General features: G+C 45.6%; 2 protein-coding genes across 6 annotated transcripts; one reads left to right on the top strand and one right to left on the bottom strand.

Moving 5' to 3' along the window:
- Positions 1–1,147: 1,147 nt before the first annotated feature.
- On the bottom strand, positions 1,148–5,448 carry LOC310900488 (uncharacterized protein). Its single transcript, XM_083838557.1, has 4 exons — positions 5,322–5,448; positions 4,902–5,115; positions 3,557–3,643; positions 1,148–2,974 (listed from the first exon to the last, which is right to left on the bottom strand). Exons 2-4 carry the CDS (start codon positions 4,918–4,920, stop codon positions 2,055–2,057), a joined length of 1,026 nt encoding a protein of 341 aa, XP_083694683.1. The 5' UTR covers positions 4,921–5,115; positions 5,322–5,448; the 3' UTR covers positions 1,148–2,054.
- Positions 5,363–23,066, top strand: LOC310900466 (uncharacterized protein). 5 transcript variants are annotated; one of them, XM_083838502.1, is made up of 9 exons: positions 5,363–5,452; positions 8,757–8,888; positions 13,049–14,726; positions 14,937–15,227; positions 16,378–16,665; positions 17,834–18,133; positions 19,065–19,187; positions 20,437–20,517; positions 21,651–23,066. In XM_083838502.1, exons 3-9 carry the CDS (start codon positions 14,627–14,629, stop codon positions 22,052–22,054), a joined length of 1,587 nt encoding a protein of 528 aa, XP_083694628.1. In that variant the 5' UTR covers positions 5,363–5,452; positions 8,757–8,888; positions 13,049–14,626; the 3' UTR covers positions 22,055–23,066. The 5 variants fall into 5 exon arrangements, with proteins under 5 accessions (XP_083694628.1, XP_083694627.1, XP_083694626.1 ...); XM_083838501.1 differs by lacking the exon at positions 5,363–5,452 and adding an exon at positions 5,636–8,596; XM_083838500.1 differs by lacking the exon at positions 5,363–5,452 and having other exon boundaries at positions 5,636–8,888.
- The last annotated feature ends 4,580 nt before the right edge of the window (positions 23,067–27,646 follow it).

Genomic DNA, 27,646 nt, shown 5'->3' with positions numbered 1-27,646 from the left:
GTACACGTCCTCCCACTGTGGCTGGGGGAATGCAGAAACAATAAAGGCAATGTGTCAGGCCTTTCCAGGTCTGAGGTCTAATCTTCCCTAGAAACATTGATGAAAAAAACAGACAAACCCAAACCTGTAACAAGGAAACATCTTAAATGATGTCTTGTTTGGGAACTAACAACAGTACTGGCTATGTTATTTATTTGCTTGTTGGCTCATCCATTTTTCTCTGTCACCAAGCCTCTCAGTGGTATGCACCCTACTGCTCGTGAGGCTGTGGTCTAGACTGAACTCGTGCAGTTTAAAATGAACTCTCTGAAGTCTTTCATTTTAAAAATGTGGATCACTTCATGGATTTGATTTAGGGCACTGCCATGTGAACAGTTAGTCCGCACAGTTACATTAATTCAGGCTCTGGGGGAGAAGGTGGGAGTAGAATGAAACCAAATGACTTAAACCATCTCTACTGCCAGCGGAGCATGAAGCTGAGCCCTCCACGACACCAGCTGGAGGTTAAGGGAGGTGTAGATGTGCCCGCAGTACTCAGCCAGTAATTCTAGTCACATTGCTTTTGCTCACAGCTTGTTGTTTTCCCCAGGATCCTGCGCTCTTTGAGATGGGCCTTCTCCTGGCCCTTAGTGATAACTGCTATTTGGGAGCTCATCTCCACCTGAAAGCTCACTGTTAGCATTAGGCCCATAAGCAATGCTGAAAATAAAAATTCTATAGCACAACAGATTCAATCACTTCATTTTCTTGCCTGAAGCACACGGTGATTTCTTCCCCTGTTTGGCTCCGTGGGTGGAACAGGCATTTCAGTATACACTGCCACGTTCATTACAAGGAGTTCTTCCGTGCTAGAGATATTAACATCTTTGTTATTACTGCCAGTTCTCTCCTCCCCCGTACCAAGTGGTCGTCTGAGCTAGAATTCCTTTTAAGGACAGATTCCCAGTAGTAGTATTTTCCTCCTCAAAGTGAAGATCGTCTCTTCAGAGGTCAGCTCATTCTGCTTTCTCAGAATTCTGCTTCCCCCATATTCCTTAGAAAGTCAATACTAAAGACGACATCAAAACCGCTTGCAGAAATGCACAGAAATTCTAGAAATCATTGTCATAATCACCTCCTTGTAATCATTAACAACTCAAAACCAGTGTTTGAGTTAAAAAGTTTTATGCAAGAAAAAATGTTTAACATTTAATATAAAGTCAAAGTTTGACATAGCTTATTTTTCAAACATCATTAACATCAGTCTCTTCCTTTTCATCAACTGACAATTAGAAGATCACAATTTAAAAAGTCATCCTAAATACTTTTAAAAGCCTTATAAAAACATTCATAAAGTGCCACCCACAAAAGCGCCTAAACAAGAACCTGGGAGAAATACCTATTAGGATGTTAATTTACTTAATTGCTGCTGAGGATTAAGCTGTCAAACAGCAGCACGATTTGTGGGACTGTCAATTTAACAACCATACAACCCAGCAAAAACACAATCCCATAGGCAGGGCCTCCACAGAGTATCGGCTGGGCCTACAACATATTGTGGGGGTTTAAAATAAATAGCTGCTAACACCACCTAAAACCATGAAAACTGCCAAGTGGGAGATGTGGATTCTAAGGGGAGAGATCGTGTAAGGCTGTGGCCTTACCCCTAGGGCAAAATCCAGGCAGCTTGTAGAGAAAACAGATTTCAGCTGGTTTTTACCTGGGCAAAAATCACACCCCATAGAAAAAAAAGCAGAAGGCACTGATCCTTGGAACGGTTCTATGTTCTCCCCTCTTGGCCTTGAACGTACCATACCGTAAGCACCATTTTTTTTTTCCTCGTCCCTGAAAGAGGGGCTGGGCACAGCCACCTCACTGCAGTGAACGTGCACTAGTTCATTTGGCAGTGGCTTCCCTCTTTTCTTGTGCACCTGGGCAGTGCTCGCAAACAGGCCTACCCAGAAGAAAAGGGGACAGGCTCTGAGGGCTCCCTCCCCCCAAATTCATGCCCCACATGAGGTGTCCAGGTGTCTTTGCAGCACCAGGTAGCTGCTGCCCGTGGTCCCCAGGGCCAACTACTCCGTGTGGTGTTTCTGGTGGCGCACCAGCTGGGGCTGGAAACGAAAGCATTCCCCGCACTGGGTGCAGCGGTACGGCTGCTCGCCCGTGTGGATGCGGGTATGCTTGATGAGGTTGGAGTTGCCGCTGAAGCCCCGGCCACACTGGCTGCATTTGTAAGGCTTCTCACCCGTGTGGGTCCGAGCGTGATTAATGAGGTCAGAGCTCTGCCCAAAACGTTTGCCACACTGCCCGCAGGAGTAAGGCCGGATGCCGTCGTGGGCTCGCTGGTGCTGGAGGAGGTGGGAGTGTTGGCTGAAGCATTTCCCGCAGGCTGGGCACTTGTAGGGCCGCTCGCCTGTGTGCATGCGCTGGTGCTTGATGCAGGTGGAGCTGTCGCTGAAGATCTTCCCACACTCGCTGCACACGTAGGGTTTGAGCCCGGTGTGGATGCGCTGGTGCTTCAGGAGGTTGGAGCTCTGGCTGAAGCTCTTTCCACACTCCGTGCAGGTGTAAGGCTTCTGGCCCGTGTGGACCCGCCGGTGCTGGATGAGATGGGAGCTCTGGCTGAAGCCCTTGCCGCACTCCCCACACAGGAACGGGCGCTCCCCGGTGTGCATTCGCTGGTGCTGGATGAGGTGGATGCTCCGGCTGAAGCCCTTGCCACACTCGGAGCAGATGGTGGGCCGCTCTGCGCGATGGGCCCGCCGTGAGGCTGCTGCCACCCCTCCCTCCTGTCTTTTCACCAGGCTGATGGCAGAGCAAGGCAGCTTAGCCTCCTCTGCCGCCCTATAGTCACCTCGCTGTGCCTCTGAGGAGACGTGCTGACTTCCGTGGCCATCACCCAACTGTTGCTCTCCTCCTCTCGCCACCACTGCCAACATGTCCTGCTGATCTGCGCTTGCAAAGCGGTCCCGAAGGCGACCTACCTCGCCACCTGGAAAAAATGCACAAATAATTGTGATTATTGCTTGGAGATGGTGTGGCAGAGAATGGGCAAGCTCTTCTCCCAGGGAGCCTGGCCTGCACTGTGTAGGAGAAGCAGTAAAGGGAAGGACTGGGAGCAAAGGGAAAACTATCCATAGGAGCGTAGCCTCACCATGTGACCCGGAGCATGTGTGCCACAAACAGCAGGATGCTATAGATCTTTGATAGAATCATGGAATAGCTCGGGTTGGAAGGGGCCTTAAAAATCATCTAACTCCAACCCCCCTGCTATAGGCAGGGATGCCACCCACTAGATCACGTTGGCCGAGGCCCCATCCTGCTTGACTTTGAACACCTCCAGGGATGGGTCTTTCCTTGCCCCCAGGAAACCTTCATATTTTTTCTTAATACTACATCTTCCCATACATCTTTTAACAGCACACTGACAAGAGCAGGTGGTCTGCCTGCCCTGGGGAGGAAAGAGCAGATCTCAATATGAGCTGGATGAAATGAAGCAGCTTAAATAACTTTGAGGAAGCTCAAAGAACAATTTGCTTGCTCTATTTGTAAACTTATCTGATTTATTTCTCACCCATATGCATCTCTTCCAGCACCTCATGATCTTGTTCCTCTCCTTGGTCCATCTGGGCATTTACGTCAGGTTCAGCAATCAGGAATCCTTACAAAAGCAAGCAAAATTAAGCTTAATTGAATATTCAACAAGAGTGCATCACACAATATACCTTAAAATCTACTGCCCCTGCTGAATATGGGAACAGGCATCACTTCAGAAACATATTCCCTGAACTGTGCTTCAAGCTACCAATCCTTCTTGTTTATTTATGGCTGAGCCAAAGTAAAAATACACCTCTGGACAACTGTTCAAGCTCCAAATGCAATTGACTAACTGGACAGATGGGCTCTGGTGCAAACACCATAGAGTGATGGGCGCCAGGTTGTGGTCCACTTCATCACCAGCAGTTATTTACCGAAAGGTAATTGTTAATAAGGGATTAGATAATGCCAGAATCAAGGAGACAGCTCAGGTGATGGGAATGGTTTTGGACCTCAGATACCAGTGATTACAAAAACACCAGTCTTGAAGTCTTTGATCCCAGGTGACACATTTGGACAGAAAGAAAGGGAGAAAACAAAAGAGAGACTTCTTGAACTACAGAACCTTGAAGAAAGAAAACAACAAAAAACAGACGTGAAAAAAAAGAAACCTTACAAGTTAGAATAATCTGAGTGCCTACTTTAAATATTCCCTGAATGCTGAAGGGGACCACCCCTGCAGATGCATCATTTCAAGCTGTTCCAAAGTAGGTTGCTATCTGCAGCCTTACAGCTCTCAGGACTTTGCCACTACCAAGAATCTCTGCTGCAACGGGTTGATGGTACAAGCCAACCGAGCTATTTACATGCTGCAGTGTGTACCAGATGGCTTGCCCTCACTCTAAAGCAGGAGGAGACAAAACCTCGTCCACGCAGACCTCCCTCGAGGCAGCTAACCACAAACAGCAGGGTTTCTCTGTGAAGGCTGTCAACAAGCAGGAGCTTCAGAGAAGCAGATCCCTCCACATTTCAGAGGGACTATCATCGTGATAAATGTCCAACCACAACCACTTGGGTAAGCCTCTAAGCAAGTGGACAAGGTAGAAGGAAGAGTTAGTTCCCTCCTGACCCTGCAGAAGCACATCCTGGGGTGTTATTCTTTGAACGTGAAAGCCAAGACAGTAAGAACATCTGTCTATGTAGGTTTGGGAGGTTACCGTATGCAACATTCATAGCTTTACTAAAATGAGGTGGGAAGAGTGTCTGATCTGGACCTCCAGCAAACACACCGCGCCACTCTGGGGTCCTTGACTTCAGTATAGTAACGGCATATATCACAACAGCAGATTTTGTGGCTGGGTCCAACGACTTATTTTCTTTACCTCGGCTCCTTGCAGGCATCTATTCACCTTTTCCTCTGGCCACTCAGCCCCGCAGCCCTCCTGCAGCCGTGGCAGGCCGTACCGCCTCCGGGAACCATCGCAGCGCGGAGCTCCACACCTCCGGCTCCTCGGGCTCCTCGGGCTCCTGCCGCCGGCTCCCGAAGCGCTGCCGCTGCGTTCTCCGCATGGTCACCCCAGGCACAAGGGCGCGGACCTGCCATTCAGAAGAAGGCGTTCAAGGCTTCCCCTCCCTAACTAGTATCGGGGATACACACTGCTGAGATCAAAGTGAGGACGATTTCATCACAAAAAAAAAAGCAATTAATGGCGCAGCTGTACAATTTTTACCCAGCACACGCTGGTTTAGTGCTGGGTGCGACGGGAGCCCCCCTCCCCGCAGCCGAGCCGTGCCGCGCCTACCTGCAGGGCGCCCGGCGCCGGCCCCGCTGCGGGCGGCAGCCGCTTCCTGCTCCGCGGGCAAAGGGCGCTGCTTCCTGGGCGGAGCGGCCGGGCCGGGCCGGGCCGGGCCGGGCAGTTCTGGGGCCGGCACGGTAGGGGGGCGGGGGGCGGCTCCCAGCCGTGCCCCCCCTAAGCCAGGCAGCAGCTCAGGCCGAGGGGGGCGGCTGTGGGAGGAGGTGGCCCGGTCTTCCCTCGTGAACGAGTTCTTCCCTCGTGTGTGTCAGGGACGCCCTCTTTCTTGCCGTGGTGGCCTGGGAGCGGTTGTTTTCTCGCCGTGGTGACATTTGGGTTTCCCGGCCGCCTTACCGTGGGCCTGGATCGCTGCTACACCGCTCCAGTGTCATACTATAGAAAACCACACGGTTTTTTTAGGAGCTGAAACGCCCAAACACACAGCGTGTGCTTAGTGGTGGTACACAAAGACTGACTGGCTCAGCACAGGAGCGAGCGGTTTTCAAGGAATCTCAAACTCTTTCCTAGAAACAAAGCATAAAAACCACCCCCAAAGCCACTCAAATTTCCTTTTCACTTAAAGCTATTGTTAGCAAGACACAAAAGTGATTTGAATTAGTCAGAAACCTTAGTGACTGTGTGCCCTAAACAATACGGGAATTGCAATTAAGAGCGAAATGAGCAAGGTTGTTTTGTCATGCTGAGGCTTTGTTTGTTAGGTTTAAGCATCAATTTGCATTAAAGACTTTCTGTTGGAGAAGTCTGTCTGATACGGGCTTGTTAAGCTTGCAGTCTGTAATTTCACTGGGTCTGGACAGATGGAGAAATGGCCATCAACAAAATAAGCTGGGAATACCGAAATAGAATGAAAGGGAAAACATAGCCCCATCAATTGGTAAAACAGTACGACTGTCAGGCACATTGCTGCATCGCAGTCATGTTTGCAGCATAGCACATCTGCTTAGAAATATGGAGGGTTGAGGACCAATATGTTCACAGCCAAAGTACAAATGTATAGAGACGAATGAAAGAGGAAAGTAGTCCTGCACATGAAACTAAAGTAATGCCCATGGCTTTGACACTGATACAAGGGGACACTGCAGGCTCAGGCATCAGCCTGCTGTCCAGGATTGGTGAAGAAAACTGCTAAATTCATTTCCAAATACGTATTGAAAAAGAGGTGATTGGAAAACCTCAGAATGGGTCTACCATGGACAAACCCCAACTGACCACCCTGATTCCCTTCTATCAAGACATGACTGGTGATAGGGATGAAAAGAGAACAGGGGATGTAATATACCTTATTTCTAATAAGGCTCCTGATGGGTTACTGCATCTGCTTTGGAAGCTGAGAGGCTGAAAACTTACTGCTCCTCCAGGCTCAGCCAACATTTTGATGTCTAGTTCATGACCCGTAACAGCCAGTGGTTAGTAATGACTTTTTTTTACGAGCAACTTGGGTGATGAGAAAGAACGCATCCGTGGCCAGTTAGCAGGTGATACTGAAGTGGAATGGGAGCTGAGATACTCATACAGCAAAGATTCGGTTCCAAGGAAACCTGAGAAACTCATGAATTGGGCCAACAAACCTGACATAGCTTAACAAGGAGAAGGGCAAAGTTCCTCACGCATGTCAGAGTATGTGCATTAGCACAGGCTGGGAGTGGCTGCTTGAGCAAGAGCTGTGCTGAAGAGGATCTGCACCAAGGTCCTAGGCCAAGCAGAAAACGGCCCAGTAGGCTCAATTCAGGCAACCTGCTTAATGGGCTACATCCAGAAAAGCACATCTGGCAGATCAAGAGAGGTTATCATCCCTCTTTGTTCAGAGCTGCTGAGGCCACACCTGTAATACTGTGCCCAGTTTTGGGCCCTTCAGTTCAAAAAGGATGTGGAAAAACTGGAGAGGGCTCCTGAGGTGGTTAGGAGCCTAGGGCACACAACCAGTGAGCAGAAACTGAGGGAGTTGGGGCTGTTTGTTCTTGCAAAGAGGATGCTCGAACAACTACTTGAAAGGATGTACAAAGGTGATGGATCAAACTGTTCTGCTTAGTGGGAGATGATAAAACAAAGGCAAATGTGGTTTGGAAAATTTAGGCTGGATATTGAGAAAATCTTCATTATGAGGGTAGTGTGTGAGAGGAACAGGCTACCTTAAAGAGGTTGCTGGATCTCATTCTTGGAGGTTTTTCAAACTTGGCTAGACAAAGCCGTGGCTGACCGGATCTGGTGCTGGTGACAGCTCTGCTTTGAGCAGGAGGTTGGACTCTGGAGGACCCTTTTCTGTGATTCCATGAGCAAGATGTCAGCAATTACATGACACAATACATGTATCATCCTGCAGACCATTCATTAATTACAAGTCAGTAATTTGGGAGAAATCCTCCCAGGAAAGTTTAGCTGTCTTAAAAAATGCATAAAGCAATAAAGTGCTCAAAATGGGTAATGCAATCATATTTCAAGGAAGAGAAAAAGAAACAAAGTGTCTCCAGGTTGATAAAAATGGTAAACTGGCATTTACTAGGTCACTATTAAATGTAACTGCCTGAAACCTGACATATGCTCTCAAAAATTTCTTGCATTTCAAAATGGCTGTATTAGTTCAAAAACACCACTGTGTCAAGCCTTGGCTCCATTTTTTACTGCTTCAGAGCAACTTCAGTGTTTGGTGATTTTGAGCTTCAGTTGGCTAATGATTTGGAAGTACCTCTTTCTGTTCTGACAAAGCTGATGTATCAGCTTTAAAAGGTTCTATGCATTTAGTGTTAAAAGTACTTTTTTGTTGTTAAAAAAAGCAACAACGCTTCAACAGCTGAAATGACCAAAACCCCATGTCTAATGAAGATTTTGTTGGAGCAAAGCAATGAAAAAATCCCAATGAGAATTACAGTAGAAAAGGAGAAGCACTACACAGGGGAATAACCATTTTTCCACTTTGCTGTTAGCTCTAGCTAACCTTCAGCATTACCATTCTCTGGATATTGAAGAATGCTGTATCTACCCAACAGTCTTTATAATAATTATTTTACAATCAGCTAAACTGCTATCTGAATAGAATGGAGGAAAGTTTTAAAGACATTTGAAAGATTGTGGCTGCCCACTGAAGATTGATTCTTAAACTTACCTATTGATCAACCATTTTCACCTGCACTGAAAGAGCTTTCTGTGCAGAGTGATACATTAATCACTCATATGTAGAGCACTGACATTCTGCACAGCTGCTGAAAGAGAAATAAACAATGAGAGCAGTTTGCTGTCTTCTTCTTCATTTGACAGAAAACACTCCTGTAAGTATTTTAGCTTTAAACCAGTGACACAGGCAATTTTCCACAGCCTAGGTAAGATTGCTTGTTTACGCTGCAAAAAGTTAAGTGTAGTGCCTTCCAAGAGGATAATGATATCCTCAGGTTTGGATTTGAAGTACAGAAGCATATTTTTTTTTCCCAGGTGTTTCTGACATGGGAATTACAGAATCTCCGAATGGCTGAAGTTGGAAGGCACCCCTGGAGATCATCTAGTGCAACCTCTTCCTCAAGCAGAGTCACCTAAGGAAGGCTGCCCAGGATCACATCCAATCAGGTTCTGAATATCAATACATCTCCATTACATCTGTGTTACATTTCACAGGAGAAAAAAAAGAAAAAGACAGGAATCAAACTACTACCAGATTGATTAAAAAATTGGAAAGCAAGCAATTGCTTTATTAGTGCAAAAATGCAACTACCTGAATCTAGGCATGTGCTCACAAATAAACAAGCAAGCCAACTTCTAAACCGTAGCAGCATCACTGTATCATGTTCCATTTTTTAGTATTTCAGAACAGCTTAATTGTGTTTCAAAGACATACATTCTTTAGACTACAATATGTTCCAGTTCTCTGGAAGGATTCCAGGTTGAGGTATTCATATTGTATTTGTTAGTAACTGCTGCTTTGAGCATCTTGCATTGAATCAAATCTGCTAGCAGTCTTGAAAATGAATGCAGAAAACTTTCTGCTAGAAGCTTCAAGGACACCTTTGACCGACTGGGACTAAAATGACCATCAAAGCTATTATATATCAGACATGCTAATAATACATATCAGGTCAGGGCTGCCCAGGAATAGCAGCAACCCATTGTTGTAACAAAGTTCTTGCTAGGTTTGATTCAAGTGTGCCTAAATTGCTGAATAATTTACAGATTTTCCAAATAGGAATTAAAAAAAAAAAAAAAGTTCATGTCCATACATCTGTTATTTTTAAGGTCTTACTTTATTTGCAATAGGTAACACCTCCTTTTTGAAGAAATCATTAACTTGAATGTGTTTGGCCAATTACATATGAGATGCACTGCATAATTCAGCAAGTGACCTATAGCTGAGGAGACTTGGTGTTTAAACACCCTGTAAAGCAAAGTAGTGATTGGGGGTTTGCCCAGGTACACTCTTGTAGACCAGCAATCTGTAGCCATGAATGATGGTTAGCGTAAGCAACCTGTGACTGGCTTCTACCTCATCCAAACAGAGAGCAGCTGTCATCGTGTAATAATTTTAAGAATCCTTAAGTAAAACAGAAAGAGATAAGGGGGAAAAAAACAAACAACAAAACAAACAAACAAACAAACTAAACCAAAAACAACCAACCAATCAAAAACAAATGTAGAAAGGAAGGTAATATCTGAGGGAAGAAAATCAACCACTGTATAAGCAGAGGCATTCTGAGCGTCAAGTAAATGGAAAAAATATACAAGAGGACTAGAACAAAGAAAAAGCAAACACAACTATGTAAATCTCTGGATGAATTCATTGGAGAAAATCCTCAAACTCCCAGGACTACTGAGACAGATGGCCAATGGACTGGTGAAAGCTTGTTAATGGAGGTTATGCTTTATGCAGTCAGGTATTTACCCAATAAAACTTGTGTACCCAATAAAACTTGTGTGCTAAAGGAATTGCTTTATCTCAGTTGCTGATTACTTCATTGCCCATTACCTAGATTTATTGGTTTGGCAATGCTCTTACGAAACCAAGTAGGGCCAAAGAAACTACATGGAGGAGTCTTTCTGCAGGTTCTGAATGGCATGTTAGAAGACACCCAATTTATGTAGTTTGCTCATTAAACAGTCTAAATTGTCTTACTTCCCTGTGCATCCCATTTCCCTGTTCCAGAGGAAAGGAAGGCTCCCTTTCCTGCGCTGGTGGCAGGTGATGCTTCTCTGTGGTAGTACAGTGCTCTCCAAGGATTCATTTGATCACTTTAGTCCATTTCATGTCTGCCCCAAGTCCTCCCCTGTTTTGTTCAGCCTTCCCTTAATGTGTCTGTAAATGAAAGATTAGGGATATCTGCCCTCAAATATCTAGGAAAACCCATCAATTTCCAAGGAACTGTTATAAACCACTTGTCAGCCAGGTGAAACAACATTTCTCACCAACGAGAAGACTAAAAATACATATTTCCCCACAGCTAACCCCAGCCCTTAGCGTTTGGGTCTAAACCCTGAGGTCTGGCCTAAACCCTGAGGGGGCTTAGGCCAGGGGTGGCTGCTTCAGGTAGAGCTTGCATTATGGTTAAACATGTTTTTCTGTCCTCCCTTCTTCGCAGGTGTCAGCGTGTTGTTTCAGTAAATGCCTTACTCTCTGGGTATTCTGGGTCTGTAAACAGTGCTACTGTTTTAATTAAGGTGAGAAGGTGATCCCAGGGGATGCCTACAAGGGGAATTGCCCCTAAAATGCCAGCTGCTGTTCTTCGTGTTGTTGAGGTGTTTCAGACTGCAAGAAGTATAATGCAGTCTCCAGTGACACTTCAGTCTGGGGGAAGAAAAAAGGCTTGATTAAGTGATGTGGAGGAAATACACTCAAGGAAAAAAAAAATAGGTTGTGCACTACATAGTGTTTTGAGCCTTGTATTACTGAAGCTTGGCTTTTGTTCATGTGTTTTTAATAGCCAGGCCTATTTTGGAATTGTACGTATTTGACCAGTGAGTCAGTACTCTCATTATTTTTTGTTTGTTAGAAACAGTGACAGAAACTTCTTTGTACAGCTTTAAGTATGCTTTATATATATATATATTTCCAATTAGATCAATATTCCAAGGTATACTAAGAAAGCAAGATTTTTGCTTTCAACTATCCAGAGAATTACATATTTGTGTACAGGAGGGGGCAGTCTTACCCTGTTTCTTCCCTCAGGCAGCATGGTGTTGAATTATTTAATTTTAGGTGAACGCTGATACACGAATTGAACTATATTAACTTGGTTATTTGTTTAAATATGTATTTTGTAGCCCTCATCAGGGTAATTGTGTTATGCAAAGTAAAAGATAGCAGCCTCAGGTCCCGTGGCAGCATAATTTCAACTGGAATTGATTGCTTTACAAGTTACAAGTGAAACTGTGTACCCAAAATTGCACACACATGCCTTATCTGCCTGAAGGTAATGGTATGCAAATTATTTGGGCTTCAGTGGTCTGTGGGTGGGCCCTGAGAAGAAGTGGTTAACGAAGGAGACTTTTTTAGCATTTGAGGTGATTATGAGAATGCTGGAGGCTAGTACCCAGGGAAGGCTCTGTATGCAAGCCTGTCAGAGGTGGGCTGGAGCCACTCAGCTGGTTTCTGTTAGCCTTTTCTATTTATGATGACTGCCTGAGGGCTGAACAAGCAAGGCAAAGCTTAAAACAAAAAAACTCAAGTATAGCTGCACATGGACACATGCACATACACACATGCATGCACATAACTCTTCATATAGCATGAGAATTGCGAAGGGCACACTGAAGTTAACAAGACCAGTGTGACTAAAGGTGCAAGTCAACATCTTTCCACTGTGAGCCTGGCATGAAACTACATCTAAAAAGCTGACTGCCGCTGTTTAGTAAGTCTTGCTGCCATTTTTGGCTGTGTAAAGACTCAATGAATTACTGACCACCTGGTAAAAGTGATCCCCTCCTTCTATCTAACAAGGAATATCACAGGTTTAGACGCGCAGGAAGGAAGAGTGCCTGTGCCATCACCAGCAAATAAACAGTAGGTTGGATGGATGCCTTTTGGGCCTGCACCGTTTGTGGAGCTTGTTTAGCTGGTCCAGGCATAGACTACCATGCCAAGACTGATAATGGGAGGGCACGTCTGAAGCAGCATGTTGGTCATCTTTGTTATGGTGAAAGATGCTAATTGTTGTTGCAGCTGCTCTCCTTCAGAGGGCTTTTGAAGCTGAATGATGGCTTCAGATGGCACTGACAGACCTATGGCTACCTCTCTGGCTTCATTAAATCACCCTGCTCATTCATAACTCCGAGTTGAGATGGGACTGTTTAGACTTGTATTTGATGGCTTTTTGTGCTCGTTTCTTAATATTTGTTTGAATGCTTTTGTGTTGAAAGAAACTAGTTTGCAGTTCTCCTTTTCTTCTGAATGTGCAATCACCGCTTCTTAAGTCTTCAGAGTGCCGTAGTTTCCACAGTGTTTGCGTTTGCTGAAACAAGGCAGTGAAATGATCCGCAAAGCCGTATTTCATGGTTAAACACACATGCAGTGAAGAAGGTAGCAGTGAAGGTTATGGAGACTCTCTGATCAAGTTTACGTAGCAGAAGTGGTTGACTTGTTGATTACCTGTATGGCGGCGTACATTTTCAGTTGGGCTGTGGTCTTTAGGACGCATGCTTTGGACGTCTCTTGTTTCCTATATGAGTGTGAACCACATAAGCTGTTATTTTGGATTGTCAGTGCTAGTCAGCTGACATTCGTTTCATCTTCCGGCTCTCAGATGCATGCCTTTCTATGGCCCTGTACTTGCTCTACTTGGATATGAGGCATCGCTTCACAAGCAGAAAGAGAGACAACGTGCTTTCCTCCCCAGAAATCCTGTCCATTTTGTTGTTCATCTTGGGCCTCCAATGCAGCTCTGCCCTATGTGCAGTTTTGCTTCTTTCTTGTTCAAGTGGAAACAGTCATTTCTGGGGCAACCAGGAGACAGCAAAGATAAGTTCAATCAATAATTTAGTGCACAAATTGCAGTTGTGGTGGTGTGCATGCAATGCAAAGGCAAATTCACCCTAATTTATGGCTTGAGAATGAGAAATCAGATGGTGTGCACTCCAGAAATAAATTCACTTGCTGAGCTGACTACCCAGCTGACAGATGTGTTGGCACCACAGGCCTCTCTGGAGACTTGCAGAAGTTCCTTTGGCCTATCAAGAAGCACTTTGCATCGTCTCCCATGGCTCGCTTTATTAGTGTCATGTGCACATTCATGCAAAACTGGAAGCTGAATGGGATGTGTGACACTATTTTGGGCTGCTGTATAGTGTGACACTCTTTCACATAAATTGTTTCCTTGGGGGAAGTTCCAGTATTGCAGATAAGTGATACAGTTTTTTTGTAGACATCCTTACACTTGTGATTATAAAACTATGCACCTATTGTGGTTTAACCTGACTGGCAGCAAAGCAGCACAGAGCTGCTTGCTCACTTCCCACCCAGTGGGATGGGGGAGAGGATTGAGGGGGGAAAAAGTAAAACTTGTGGATTGAGATAGACAGTTCAAAAGGAAAGAAAAGGCATGGGGGAAAAAAAAAAAAAAAAGAAGAAGAAAAGATTACTCAGAATAAAGCAATGCACAATGTAATTGCTCAGCACCAGATGACTGATGCCCAGCCAGTCCTCAAGCAGCAGCAGCCCCTGCAGACAACTCCCTGGTTTTAGGGTTGAGCAGAACACTGTATGGCATGGGACATCCCTTTGGGCAGCCCGGGCCAGCTGTCCTGGCTGTGTCCCCTCCCAGCTCCTGCTGCAACCCCAGCCTCCTCGCTGGCAGGGCAGCACCAGGAGCAGAAATGTTCTTGGTCTTTTGTAAGCACTGCTCCGTAACAACTAAAACATCGTTGTGTTATCAACATTCTCATCCTAAATCCAAAACACAGCACCATACCAGCTACTAGGAAGAAAATTAACTCTGTCCCAGCTGCAACGCAGCTGACCTCCAGGTCATGATTTGCGCTAAGGTTCTGCACACAGTAGCAATGGCAAACATATTTTCGATGGACTTTGCTGTGAAAAGTAGTCTGATAGCAATTGTGGCATGATGAAAAAAAAAAAGAAAGAAAAAAGGGAAGGTTACTCACAGGTTCATAGCTGATGCGTCTCTGACACAGAGGCTGAAACCACAGTGTGTGTTTTTTTAAAATAGCTATTCTGTTTGTCTGAGAATTTCATGCACTTTTTCAGTAAGGAAGCGGTTAGCATAAAAGCATCCTTTAAACATTTCTCCTCGCCTACTTCAAGTCACATCATTCATTAGTGACCTAAGCTAGTAGGATTTAATGATTTCTTGGTGAACAAGCCCATGCAGAAATGTATACATAATAGCAAAGAAATGATCATTTCTAAAATGTTACCTATTTTCACCTTCCAGGCTGCATTGTGTGCACTTGTTATTCTTGAAGGTAAGATTTTTTTTTTTTAATTTGATTCCTAATTCTGTAGCCATTATGCGCTTTTACACTGAACTGTGATTGAAAATGTGTTTTGGTGTGGATGTGTTCCAAGAGGTTTGTGCTGCTGGGTTTGTTAATTGCAGGATTAGGGTGATATTTGAGGGTTACACGGTAAGAAAATTGTTTGCAATGACCTCGTTCTATGTGTTGTATTTTCAGCTCTTGGTGATGTGACAACGATAAATGGAAATGCGTGCGACTATGTTATTTTTGACCCTGGCTTTGCCCAGTTGGAGCATCGTTCTCAGATCAGATGGTACAAGGGAGACGTGCTCTTAAAGCAGGGGACACATGGCAGCACTGGGTACGGCCAGCGGATTCGTGTCTTTCATAATGGAACACTGGGGCTCCGCGTTGTTGGAAAGGAGGATGCAGGACAGTACACGGCTAAGGTCTGCGCCAGCTCTCAGCATTGCCTCCACCAAAGAACATTTCAGTTACATGTACATGGTGGGTGCAAGTTATCACTTCAACCTTCCCTTACTATGTAGGGATGCCTGGATCAGACGCTAGTTTGCATTACGATGTATAGGTTGTGTGTTCCTGGCTGGCATCTTCTACCTTTTCGTTCTTGAGTTCACGTATTAACCTCGTGAGAACACTTGCATGCCATGATTTTGATTAAACATTTGTTGTGCTCATGATTAGTATCTACACTTGTGCCACAGGTCTAGAAGCAAGATGCTACAGTTAGACTTTTAAATGTAGCTATGACTTTATTTCAGATCTTGATTTTGCTGTCATCTTCTCCACTGCTTGAAGATTAGTCAGGATTTTGCTCTGTTCTGCTTTCCTGCTTTCCATGTCGTTAACACCACCCTCTGCTTATTGTTGCACGGCAGTTGTTACTTTGGGTTGCATAAATTAGATGCTGCATTCTGAAGATTTTTTTTTTCTTCTGGCTCTAGTACGATATTGACTGATTTGAGAGTTTGGGGATGAAAGAATTAAGTACAGATAAGCAAAATCCTTGCTTGTCAGGGCAAAATAATCTTTGCCCAGAAGTGATTAGCTTTTTGGAAACAAGCAATTATCATTAGCATGGGAATTATTTTCATTCAGACATAGAGACTATAGTAATTTTATAACTTAGACATGCTGAATTCCACTTATGACAAAAGACATAAGGCTTATTGTTTCCGTTTACTTCTGACACAGCAGCTGTTGTAAATGCCAGGATCCAATTTTGTAGGGAAACTGTGAAAACTTACTCTCTGGGTTTTGGTCAGTGTCAAAGACAATATTCTAGATGTGTCCCTAGGCATTAATATATATGATGGATGCCGATTCATAATATGCTCTTGATATATCTTGTGACCTCCCCGTAGGATTCTCCCTTCTTAAATCTAATCCAAGTAAACTGCTTCCTCAGCATGACGAGGCAGTGGACTTTCTTAGGGTTCTTAGGGAACTGTTCAGGGACTTAATTCATTATCTGCCTTTTCTTAAAAGTAAGCTCTGTCGGCATGCTAGGTCCTGGTAGATTACTTGTAAGCCTGTGTGGAAATGCTTCCAAGGTAGTAAAAAGTTTCAAAAAGCAAAAGTACAAGATATCCTGTATCTTCCTGAAGTAAATATTCACGTGCACGTGTTTCAACAGGATACCTTGTCAGAGGGATTGTAGGTGACTGTGTTGCTTTTCACCTGGCCTGCCTGCAGTCAGCTGGGTACATCCATGCCATCTGGAAGAAAGACAGACAGCGAGTGGCGCAGATCAGAAGGCAATCGGTAAACGCGTCAGAGGTCTACTGCAAGAGGGCCCGTGTGTTCCACAATGGCAGCCTCAGTCTTTGCCCCGCGGAATGGAGAGATCAGGGAGAGTATGTGGCAGAAGTGTACGATCAGGATGGCTTGCATTTGCATCAGATTTTTCACCTGGAACTGAAGAGTAAGTCTGAGCATGCTATACACGTGCGTTAAATGTATGTATTTTCAGGTGTCCTTTCTGCGTTTGCATGCCTCACTTTGGGTTACAAAATGATTAGATGAGTCTTTTCCCAAATGATGCATGTTGTAGACAAATGAAATATCTGGAAAAACGTTTGCGCATTTCTTCCCTTCCCTCCTCTGAGTGTAGCTGTGTTGTAGGGTTCAAGTCTAAATGTGTAGGTTGGTTGGGGCTATCAGAGAAAGGAGATGCACTTATTTCTATGGCAAGTTCTGAAAATAACATGTAGATGGTGTACGCTACTCTGGCAAGTTTCCTTTTCCAGAGCCTGTTTTCCAAAGGTATCTTATTTCATGAAATTCAACAAAATGGTGGCCCAAGACCAGTTGCTTTCCCCCTGAGCCAGCATATGCTCATGGTTTCCTTGCCAGTATGAAGAAAAAGAGAAGTGCAAGCAATCTCCATAAAACATTGAATTGGGAGAGGGTCCAACCAGGGTCCACATTCCTGTGGTTTACCTCATGTTTGTATCAACCTCAAATTGCATCTCGTAACAAGAAGCCAGGCTGCTATCCCCGCTTGTGAGTCCTGTGCCACAGAACAGTTTGCCTGCGGGGAGAGGGTCTCTATAGGCACAGCTTAATGTCTGGAATGAGTGCTTGGGACAGTCATGTGCCCGAGGGTGGTTCTTGTCACTTTCAGACCAGCTTTTCAGATGATAATTTTGGGAAGTCCTACTGCATTTCAAGCCTTCTCCGAAGTGCAGGAGACCTGGCTCTTGGGTGTGATGTAAAACCAAATCCTGAAGGCAAGCATGCCTGGCTTTGTTGAGGCGTGCTCTAGCTCTCATTCCATATGTACTTCCTCATGTTCCCTTTGCTCTTTCCAGCACTCGCAATACCCTTCATTTACTGTCTTTCTCCCTTGTCGGGAAGGAGGTGGTGGTGGGGAAGAAGCATTAGTATAATAGAAGAGAAGCTACCTGATTACAAGTTAAGTTATCAGAGCAGTCTCAAAACAAATATATGTGTATTGATTTTGGGCTGATACATCAATTATAGCAAAGCACACTTCCACTTAACAAGAAATGCGAGGAATATTCCTGCTTGTGGTCACTGTATGGCGTATAAAATCCTGTAGTAATGAGCTGATGTTTTTCTCCCCTCAGAAGTGGAAACACTTCAAGAAATCACAGAATTTATCGGCGGGTCCATATTCCTGAATCTAACAGAGATGATGCCGGAACACTTCTTCCAGATAGCCTGGAAAAAGGAAAACACGGAAGTAGCTCGGACAAATGGTTCTTGGTTTTGGTACCATGGAGAATACGGTAACAGGTCTGAGATTGTGTCTAGTCACAGCCTTAGACTAGACAGGATTGAGACAAGTGACCGTGGCAGGTATTCTATAGAAGTGAAAGACAGAGATGGCAGAGTTGTGTATGAAGGCATCACTAATGTGAATGTTGGTGAGTATTGCTAAAAAATGAAAAGCTTTCTTGGGTCCAGACTAGAGACAGAAACCTGTCTGTGTATTGGGTTATGTAAGAGATTGTGTACTGGATTATCTACTGGATTATGTAGGAGACGGCCCCAAATGGACGAGCAGTCATGTAATTAGCAGAGAGATGAAGCACAGACTTCCTGGGGTAAGCCTTGCTGGGTAAAGCTGGGCGTTCTTCTGCCAGTGCCTACTTCACCCAGAGTGGCAGAAGGTGTCATTTGAGTTCTACTTTGTTACTCCACTGTATGTAGGAAATACTATGAGCTGTGATAGAAGAATGGCTTTTGGGGGGCCAGTAAATGCTGTATCTTTAAATGATTGCTGGTTTAGATGTATCAGAAGGGCTTTCTGGTGAATTTGAGTTTATGACTGTTCCCCAACTTGAGAACAGATTCACCGGCACATCCGCAAGGGTTCCTGTGGTGGGGAAAGCAGGAAACTCTCAATGCAATGCTGCTTATGATGATGGTTTTGTTCTAAACTACACAGCTTTTGTGATGGAGAAACCGAACCAGAGGGATACAGGGAGACTCACAAGTTTAAGCGAGGTGTGTTGCGACAGCAAATTGCCTAGCATGTGAAAATAGCATACTAGCTATTATTACCACTACACCTTATCAGTTTCTCAGTTGGTGGCATGAGACAAAGAGCAGCTGGTGGCAGGTTGGCTGAGGTCTGTCCTAATGCCTTGGGTTAGAGGTGACACCTTGTGAAAAGCGACTGCTTGGTTGCAGATCACTTAAGGAAAATCAGTAGGACAACCTCTAATTTTAGAAGTCAGCTTTCTGATATTTTACTTACAGGACATAAGAATAATGATTAATATCACAAAAGCTAATGGTGGAGCTTCAACCTGCTGTACTGTAAGTGTTTTGACAAATAAATTTTCATTGTAGAGCAAAAGGAGGTGCTTGGAAGAAATCCTTCTCTCTATGTTCTCATAATATCAGCAGCTGTTGTAGTTACTATTTTCTTGGTTGCACTGATATGGGATTTTCAGAAGCCTGGGCACAGGACAGGTAAGAAATCTCCTTCAACACCTAAATAGCCTATTTAAATAGCAATTGATGCATAGATCCAGTTCTCTGTATTCAGGAGATATCTGACTGTGGTTTTTGGTATGAGTTTGGTCCAGAGGAGCAGGCTGCTGTCAGTGCTGGTGACAGCACGTGGCTCTGCTGTAGGGACTGACTGCCCGAGGCCTTTCCACACTGATGGGACGATTTTCAGCCCTCCTTGCCAAGGTCGCGTGCTGGGAGTGTCCAGGCTGGTCCGGTGCCTGCAGGGTGGATTTGTGGCAAGGCCTTAGGAGGTTGCGGCAGCTGCCGTTCTCCTGTTTGTGTGGTGTGTGGTCTGCTGAGAGCTGTGTTTTTATTTATTTATTTTTCTCCTGTGGTGGGACATTGGTAGGATAGGGCCTCGTATCTCTGCTTGTGGGACCTGTGCCCTGCTGAACTCCCCTGGGTTTGGTCACTTCCAGGAGCACAGAGTTGGTGAGTGCAGGCAAGGGGAGGGACCTGTGTTTCCTCCTGAGCTGGTGAGCCGGGGCTGAAACCAAGGCAACCTTCCCAAGTGCCTGGCAGTGTTGCACAGTATGGATGAAGCTGATTGCTGCTCCAGAGCCCTGTTAGCTCTGAGGCCTGTGTGAGTTTTTACCTCTACCTGAAGATCTTTTGGTTTCTTAGTTCCAAGTAGCTCACCCCCAAATGTGGGCAAGATGGGATGGAGAATCTCCTTTCCCTGCTGCAATGCCTAATGGTAGGAGAGGGTGGAAAAGGGTGGTCTTCTGACAAGAAGCTGTTATTGCCCCGTGGTGCTTTGCAGTTGAAACTCAAAGTTGGTCCAGCACATAGGTAATGAAGACATAAGGTAGTTTGTCTTGTCTGGTAAGAAGGAGTAGGTAGTTACTTGAAAGGCTTAAAAGCTGAACAGAGGGGGAGGACTTCACAGAATCATAACATGGCTTGCGTTGGAAGGGACCTTAAGGATCATCCAGTTCCAACACCCTGCCATGGGCAGGGACACCACCCACTAGACCAGGTTGTTCAGGGCCTCAACTAACCTGGTCTTGAACACATCTCTGGGCAACCTGTTCCAGCACCTCACCACCCTTTGAGTGAAGAATTTCCTCCTATCCTCTAATCTCTAGCAAGTGATAAGCTATAGGGAATTGAGCAATATGCAGAGTATGAATTCTTTGACGGCTTCCTGCAAACACTTAAGTATATTTATCTGCTTTTCACTTGACTTGGCTTAACTCCTGGTTAGGAGTACCAGTCTTACGGCATTCAAGCTTGAGACTAACAGATGACGGAGACTATCCTGAGCAACATGACTTGTCTGAAAATGGTGAGTATGTTTCATTATGTGCCTTCCTATGGGTCGCAGACAGGGATCTAAGAGCGTGATGTGGCTTGTCTGAGTTTGGTTTAGTGAGGCATGATTGTCTTAGGCAAGCGGAGTACTGTAATCAAGGGGAACTTTTTCTAACATTGAAACATCTGAAATTTGAAAGATCCAAAGACAGCACTTTGAGCTGCCGATGGCATTAATACTAAGATAATCACATGTGTGCTGCACTAAGACTATCTAGATAACAAGGGACTATCTAGATAATGAGTTCTTTCTGCAGTCTCAGATCCTTCTTGCCCCAGCACAGCAGGGTTCTCTTCAATGCTGTGCAGGCTTGTGGTTCCTGGTAGCTACTCACTGCCTGGGGACTGCTGGTGCTTTCGCCTGTTCTTCCACTCGCCCTGCACATTTATGACATGGGCACAAATGGCCCATTTGTGACATGGCACATTTGTGACATAGGCATGACACTTTCTGGGCAGAGGGGCTTGTTCGGATCATGTAGGGCAGGTTTTTCTCCTGTCTTAACTGCAGCGATCCTTTCAATTTGCTGTTGGCCAGCAGCCCTGCTCCCACCAGCTCAGTATGGAGGGAAAGATCCATTTGCATGTTGCTGCCTCAGGCATGACTGGGATGTTCTGGGTCTCCATGTGTCATCGCTGGGTGTAAGAAAGTCCAGAGCTGGGGCCAGTGCCATCAGAAAGCAGAGGTACAAACTGAGCCAGGGTTTGTTTGCAGGGCGAGGAGAGTAGGCACCCCAGGAAGGCAACAGGACTGTGGTGTCCCAAGGCCCTTACCTGTCCAGGTAGCGGAGTCCACTGCGGTGGGGTCAGTCTGTGCTTGTGGGTGCCCCTGTGAAGCTGCAAGGGAGCGTGCACTGTGAGCTCTGGCTCGGGGTGTCATGGTGTCTCAGCTGGCAGCTGGTCACTTGGTTACAAATCACGTAAAGAAAATCAGTAAGACAGCCTTTTAGTTTAAGGGGATCATGTTCACACGTACTCTTTGACTGCTTCTACCACCAGTGCCAGCCTTTGCTACTTGTGGCCCTGTCTCTTTCCTGTGTTGTCTTCACTGTCTTTTCTAGTCGTTGGCATTGAGGAGATTTCTGTTCAACTGGCTTTTTCCTCCAGCTGAAGAAAAACCCAAGTTGCCAGAGCTGAAAGGCAGGAAAGCTGCAGAGCTTCCTGCTTCAGTTAGTGAAGTGTGTGTTGTCCCCAGCGTTGAGAACAACATCCGTCCAGCATTTGAGGACTGCATTCCGTCAAACTTTGATTATCCCGCTCCCCCGGTGTTTGACAGTGCTCCTGCAGAATTTGAGGAGTTCCTTCCTCCAGGGTTTGAGGACTTGAATGACAAAGAGGGTGTTGTTATGGACAATGCATACCATGCATCTTCAAGGTGCAAAGTGTCCTGGAAATGCAGTGAAGGAGGCGAACCCTCTACGTATGCTTTGATCAAAACGGAGTGCGCAGACGACAAGTCTGGAGATTCGGAATGGAGTTCTTACTATCAGACTTGCCAGGAAACATGTTGACAGTATTGGACTGAAGTTTGGATTCTTCCCTTCTCTCTCAGCTGGCTTTGAGCTAACATTGCAGTTCTGCTGTTGCTCAGATGAATCTGCTACTTCACATGCTTAGAAGAATTGGCTAGAAGCCTGAAGAGAAGTGTCTCTGGGGATTAGCTTGTTTTCCAGGGATAAGCCCTTCTCTACCCTTTGTGTTTCTGAAGGTCTTCCAGGAGGACCCCTTAGGAACCCCTTGGAAAAGAGGCATGGTAACTAACTGTGAGAGGAGTTGAGCTGAGCCTCTGCCTCTTTGCTTCTGCTAAAAGGCTCCAACGAAGAAAAGCAGGACCTTGGGGATGTCTGGAGGCCAAGTCAGGCCCCAGACCTCAGTCCCCATTTGTTGTATGATCCATGCACCTGTGTAAATGCACAGGGAAGAGGATGAACACCCTAACAGCTTGTCGGACATGGGCAGCTTGCCAAAGCCTTCATCTGGTGTATGATGATACGAAAGCTGCAGCGTAACTCAGTAGACTTGGACATGATTTCACTATAGCGTTTGCTAGACAGCACATTAAGGAACTGTTTGTTTTTTTTTTAGAAGGAAAGAAAGAACGCAGAGAAACCAGAACCTTGCTAGCAAAGGGGTATAGCCATATCTGTAATTACCAATGCTGTTCATTAACAGCAATTAGATGTGTTTTCTTCAATACCTGTATTAAATTGCATCTCAAATGGCGTGTAGTAATTTTTGTGGATGGTTTTTGTATTACAGGTATGAGGTGCTGCTTGTAGGTTTCATGAAGTATCTTTCCTTATAGAATGCCAAATAAAAGTATTTTCTCTTATAACTGAAGAGCTGTTGCTGAGTGTTGCTATGAACTGGGATTGTTCATATAACGTGACTGACTGAGTAAGTACATCCTAATGCCCTGTATGTGGACAGAATCTACAACTTTGTATTCTAACCCTAGAATAAACAGAGATAATTTGGTGGTGTCTCTTTAGAGCAAAGATACGGTCATGATTACAGTCCCACTTCCGCTCTTCCTTGGGAAGCAGAACAAGCCCTTTTCATCTTGTTCTCAGAGGGTCGTTCTTTGCTGTGGAGAGTGCACCCAATCTGTCCACAACCTTCTTCACCTGGGTTTCTCACAACTGAGTGCAGTTTTACTATTGCAGCTATCAGGATAACTGCCTGTCTTTACAACTCTTACCCTTCTTACTGCATTCAGAAAGGAGGTGTTAGATTGTTATTATTATTTTTTTTGAGAGGCTCACCTGTTAGCTCGCATTCAGGCTTATCAGAGCAACCACTTGGTTCAAAACCTGAGGTTTGCCTTCCAGCCTATGGTGTGAGTTTGAGTTTTGATGGTGTAAGTCCTCTTAAAATTCCTGATGGGTGCTGATAGAAGACCAAGAAGGTGATTCAGCTGTTTATAGAATCATAGAATGTCCCGAGTTGGAAGGGACCCACAAGGATCATCGAGTCCAACTCCTGGCACCACACAGATCTACCCAAAAATTCAGACCATATGACTAAAAGCACAGTTCAAACACTTCTTAAACTCTGACAGGCTTGGTGCTGTGACTACATCCCTGGGGAGCCTGTTCCAGTGCGCGACCACCCTCTCAGTGAAGAACCTCTACCTGATATCCAGCCTGAACCTCCCCTGTCACAGCTTGACACCATTTCCTGGAGTCCTATCGCTGGTCACTAAAGAGAATAGATCGGCGCCTGCCCCTCCACTCCCCCTCGTGAAGAAGCTGTAGGCCGCGATGAGGTCCTCCCTCAGCCTCCTCTTTTCCAGGCTCAGCAGGCCAAGTGACCTCAGCCACTGCTCATACATTTTCCCCTCTAGGCCCTTCACCATCTTCATAGTCCTTCTCTGGACACTCTCCAATAGTTTCACATCCTTTTTGTACTGTGGTGCCCAGAACTGCACACAGTACTCAAAGTTTATTTGCCAGAACGCAGTGAGTAGAGACATAGACACACTGAGAAGCAACACAGAATCTTTAAGATTGGAAAAGACCTCCAAGATTATCTGGTCCAACCATCCCCAACCACCAATGTCACTAAACCATGTCCCTAAGCACCAGGTCCAACCTTTTGTTAAACACCCACAGGGACGGTAAGTCCACCACCTCCCTGGGCAACCCTTTCCAATGCCTGACTACTCTTTCTGACAAGAAATTTCTCCTCATTTCCAAAAAAAAAAAAAAAAGACACCAAAGGCTCAACATTGATTCAACCTTCAGTAGGATTTTTTTTTGTAGAATTATTCCATTTGTTATTTTGAAAATGTATTCTAATTATTCTATTCTTACATTAATTCCATGTTGTAAAAAATCCCAGTCAACCAGACAGAGTAGTCCCAAAGCCTGTCACCTTCCCAGTGCCCAGCCAGAGACTCTGTCCCCTAGCCAGCCAGCCAGAGAATCATTTACACAATCACTATTTGCCATTAATATCCGCACACTGCACACGAGAACTTCACTACTACAGCTGTTGGCCACCCATCCCTGTGCTCCTGCCAGCTCTGGCAGTGTCATGACCTACTGAAGGAGGTGGAATGGTTCCTTTGAAGGGCACAGCGCTCACTGGATACCGCAACTTTGGTGTCTTTTTCTTTTTTTTTTTTTGACCAAAGTATCCACTTTCGGCAGGCAGCAGGAGCTTTGTTATTTGCTGTGCTCCACTTTAAGTCTGTATTAATTGGAATTATAGTAGTAGCATGTGAAGCAGTCATCTGTCTATATGCTTTCTTATAAAAATCACGATATTTGAGGTAAAATTGCTTGAAAAGAAGTTTCCAAATTCTTCATTATCTGTAGTGATTTATTGGTAGTGGTTGAAGTACTCATTTTTTTATGAGTTAGCCCCATGCTTTGTTTTGGAGGAGACTGTCAAGGAAGACCATGGCAGTATTTATGGGTCAAACAAAAGAGGACTGGTTGGAGATGTAAAGGTTGGCATCAGCTTTAGCTGCAACACCTGTGAGTGGAGGAGTTCAGGGTCCTGCATGGAGAAAGCAGGGCAATGAGTAGGATTGAGCAGGATGGACCAAGTTGGGGGAATCCCATCGGTTAAGGCTCTAGAAGGAAGCGGGGTCTGGGAGAGCTGGTTACTATTCAAGCGTCGCTTCCTCCAAGCTCAGGATGTGTGCATCGGTCTGAGTTAGAAGTGAAGCAAAGGGGACAGGAGGCCTGTTTGGATGAGGAAGGAGCTTCCTCATCCTGAAACAGAAGGAATATATGGAACGTGGAAAAAGGGACGAGCCCCTTGGGAGGAATATAGGAACACTGTCAGAGTATTCAGGGATGTGAGAAGGAAGGCCAAGGTCTGTTTGGAATTAAATCTGTGAAGGGCTGTCAAGAAGACCAAGTTTCTTCAAATGTGTCTTCTCTTCAGAGAAGATCAGCTGTGGAGGAAGACCAGGGAAAATGTAGGCCAGCTGCTGAGTAGTGTGGGTGCCCTCATGCTGAAGGCAAAATCAAAGCCCACAAATCCAGGGGCCTGAGTAGGATGAGGCCATGAGTGCTGAGGGAGCTGTCAGATGCTATTGCTAAGGCACTCTCTACCATCTTTGAAAGGTCGTGGAGAACAGGGAAGATGCCTGAGGACTGGAAGAAAGCCGATGTCACTCCAGTCTTCCAAAAGGGCAAGAAGGAGGACCCAGGAAAGCACAGGCCAGAGAGCCTCACCTCCATCCCTGGAAAGGTGATGGAACAGCTCATCCTGGTTGTTATCTCTAAGCATGTAGAGGAAAAGAAAGTGATCAGGAGGAGTCAGTGGTTATTTACTGAGTGTAAGTCCTGTTTAACCAATCTGATTAGCTTCTATAGTGGAATGACTGGCTGGGTAGAGGAGGGGAGAGCAGTGGATGTTGTCTACCTCAGCTTCGGCAAGGATTTTGATACCATCTCCCATGATATCCTCATAGATAAGTAAGCTCAGCAAGTGTGGGTTAGGTGAGTGGTCAGTGAGGCAGATTGAGAACTGACTGGATGGCAGAGCTCAGAGGGCTGTGATCAGTTGCACAGGGTCTAGATGGAGGCCTGTAGCTAGCGGTGTCCCTGGGGGTCAGTACTGTCTGGTCCTGTACAATCAGTGACCAGGAAGAAGGGACAGAGTGCACCCTCAGCAAGTTTGCTGATGATACAACACTGGGAGGAATGGCTGACAGACCAGAAGGCTGTGCTGCCATTCAGAGGGATCTGGGATCTGGACAAGCTGTAGAGTTGGCAGAGGGGAACCTCAAAAAGTTCAACAAAGACAAGTGCAGGGTCCTGCACCTAGGGAGGAATAACCCCAAGCATCACGACAGGCTGGGGACTGACCTGCTGGAAAGCAGCTCTGCAGAGAGGGACCTGGGAGTCCTGGTGGGCAACACATGAACCATAAGCCAGCAGTGTGTCCTTGTGGCCAAGAAGGCCAGTGGGATCGTGGGGTGCATTAGGAAGAGTGTTGCCAGCAGGTCAAGGTCGATGAAGGTGATCCTCCCCCTCCACTCAGCCCTGGCGAGGCCACACCTGGAGTACTGGGTCCAGTTCTGGGCTCCCCAGCGCAAGCCTGGAGCTCCTGGAGAGAGTCCAGCAGAGGGCTACGAAGACAATTCGGGGATTGGAGCTTCTCTCTTATGAGGAAGGTCTGAGGGAGCTGGGCCTGTCTAACCTGGAGAAGAGAAGGCTGAGAGGGGGATCTTATCAATGTATATAAATATCTTGAGGACGTAAAAATGATGAGGCCTCAGCAACGGACTCAGCAGCGGGCACAAAGTGAAACACAGGAAGTTCCATCTGAATATGAGGAAAAACTTCTTCACTGTGAGGGTGACAGAGCACTGGAACAGGTTGCTCAGAGAGGCTGAAAACCCACCTGTACATGGTCCTGTGCAACGTGCTGTAGGTGACCCTGCTTGAGCACAGGAGGGTTGGACTAGAGCGTCTCCAGAGGCCCCTTCCAACCTCACCCATTTGGTGATTCTGTGACCCCAGTCCTTCTGAGTGAGTTTCTCCTGGATTCAAGGTAACTTTTGAATTCACATTGCTTTCTCTACGTTTCTGGTTCTCCCCCACCAACTTTATGCATTCTTTTCCTTTTTTCCTCCAAAACTTTGTGTGAGATGGAGCAGTGTGGAAGTGGGTTCCTTAATGTCCCACGCTGCGGATGATGTGCATTGTGAATGTTGTTATTGCTCTTTGTTGCAGCAGATGTTCTAATGAAATGTTTTCCAATTATGGAAAGAAAGCTGGAAGCTAAAGATGCTTTGCTTTTAAAACAACCCTTTGTCAGCTCTTACTTGTTGAGTTCTTCTTGCTGTGTGTATTGGGTGTAGGTGGCAAGTTTTTGCTAGTGGGTGTGCCCTCTGTGGGAAGAGTCTGGTGGCTGCCCCGTGCAGGACATGACTGGTTCCACCTGGCTCCCATTGCCCCACCGCAGGGTACGGCCGAGCCCTGCGGCCACGCTGGTGGTACCCTTGTGTTAATATACTCAAAAAAGGGCAAAATGCTGCACGGAAGAGAGGGGAGTGAGAAAAAAGCTAGACTTTAGGTACTACAGCTAGCTTTTTGTGCTTGTGCAAAAGCTGTTCTCTAAAGAATATGTGTGATCCA

This window comes from Anser anser (assembly GCF_964211835.1).
Source record: "Anser anser genome assembly, chromosome: 1".
Lineage (NCBI taxonomy): Eukaryota > Metazoa > Chordata > Aves > Anseriformes > Anatidae > Anser > Anser anser.
This window is presented reverse-complemented; position numbering and strand designations above follow the sequence as displayed.

Excerpts from the sequence above, each read along its gene's own strand:
- LOC310900488 (XM_083838557.1), bottom strand. Across the intron at positions 2,975-3,556 it reads GCTGGAAGAGATGCATATGG|GTGGCGAGGTAGGTCGCCTT; the intron begins GTGAGAAATAAA and ends CATTTTTTCCAG.
- LOC310900466 (XM_083838502.1), top strand. The coding sequence starts at position 14,627 with ATGCAGAAATGTATACATAATAGCAAAGAAATGATCATTTCTAAAATG. Across the intron at positions 14,727-14,936 it reads TGCACTTGTTATTCTTGAAG|CTCTTGGTGATGTGACAACG; the intron begins GTAAGATTTTTT and ends TTGTATTTTCAG. Across the intron at positions 15,228-16,377 it reads ATTTCAGTTACATGTACATG|GATACCTTGTCAGAGGGATT; the intron begins GTGGGTGCAAGT and ends GTGTTTCAACAG.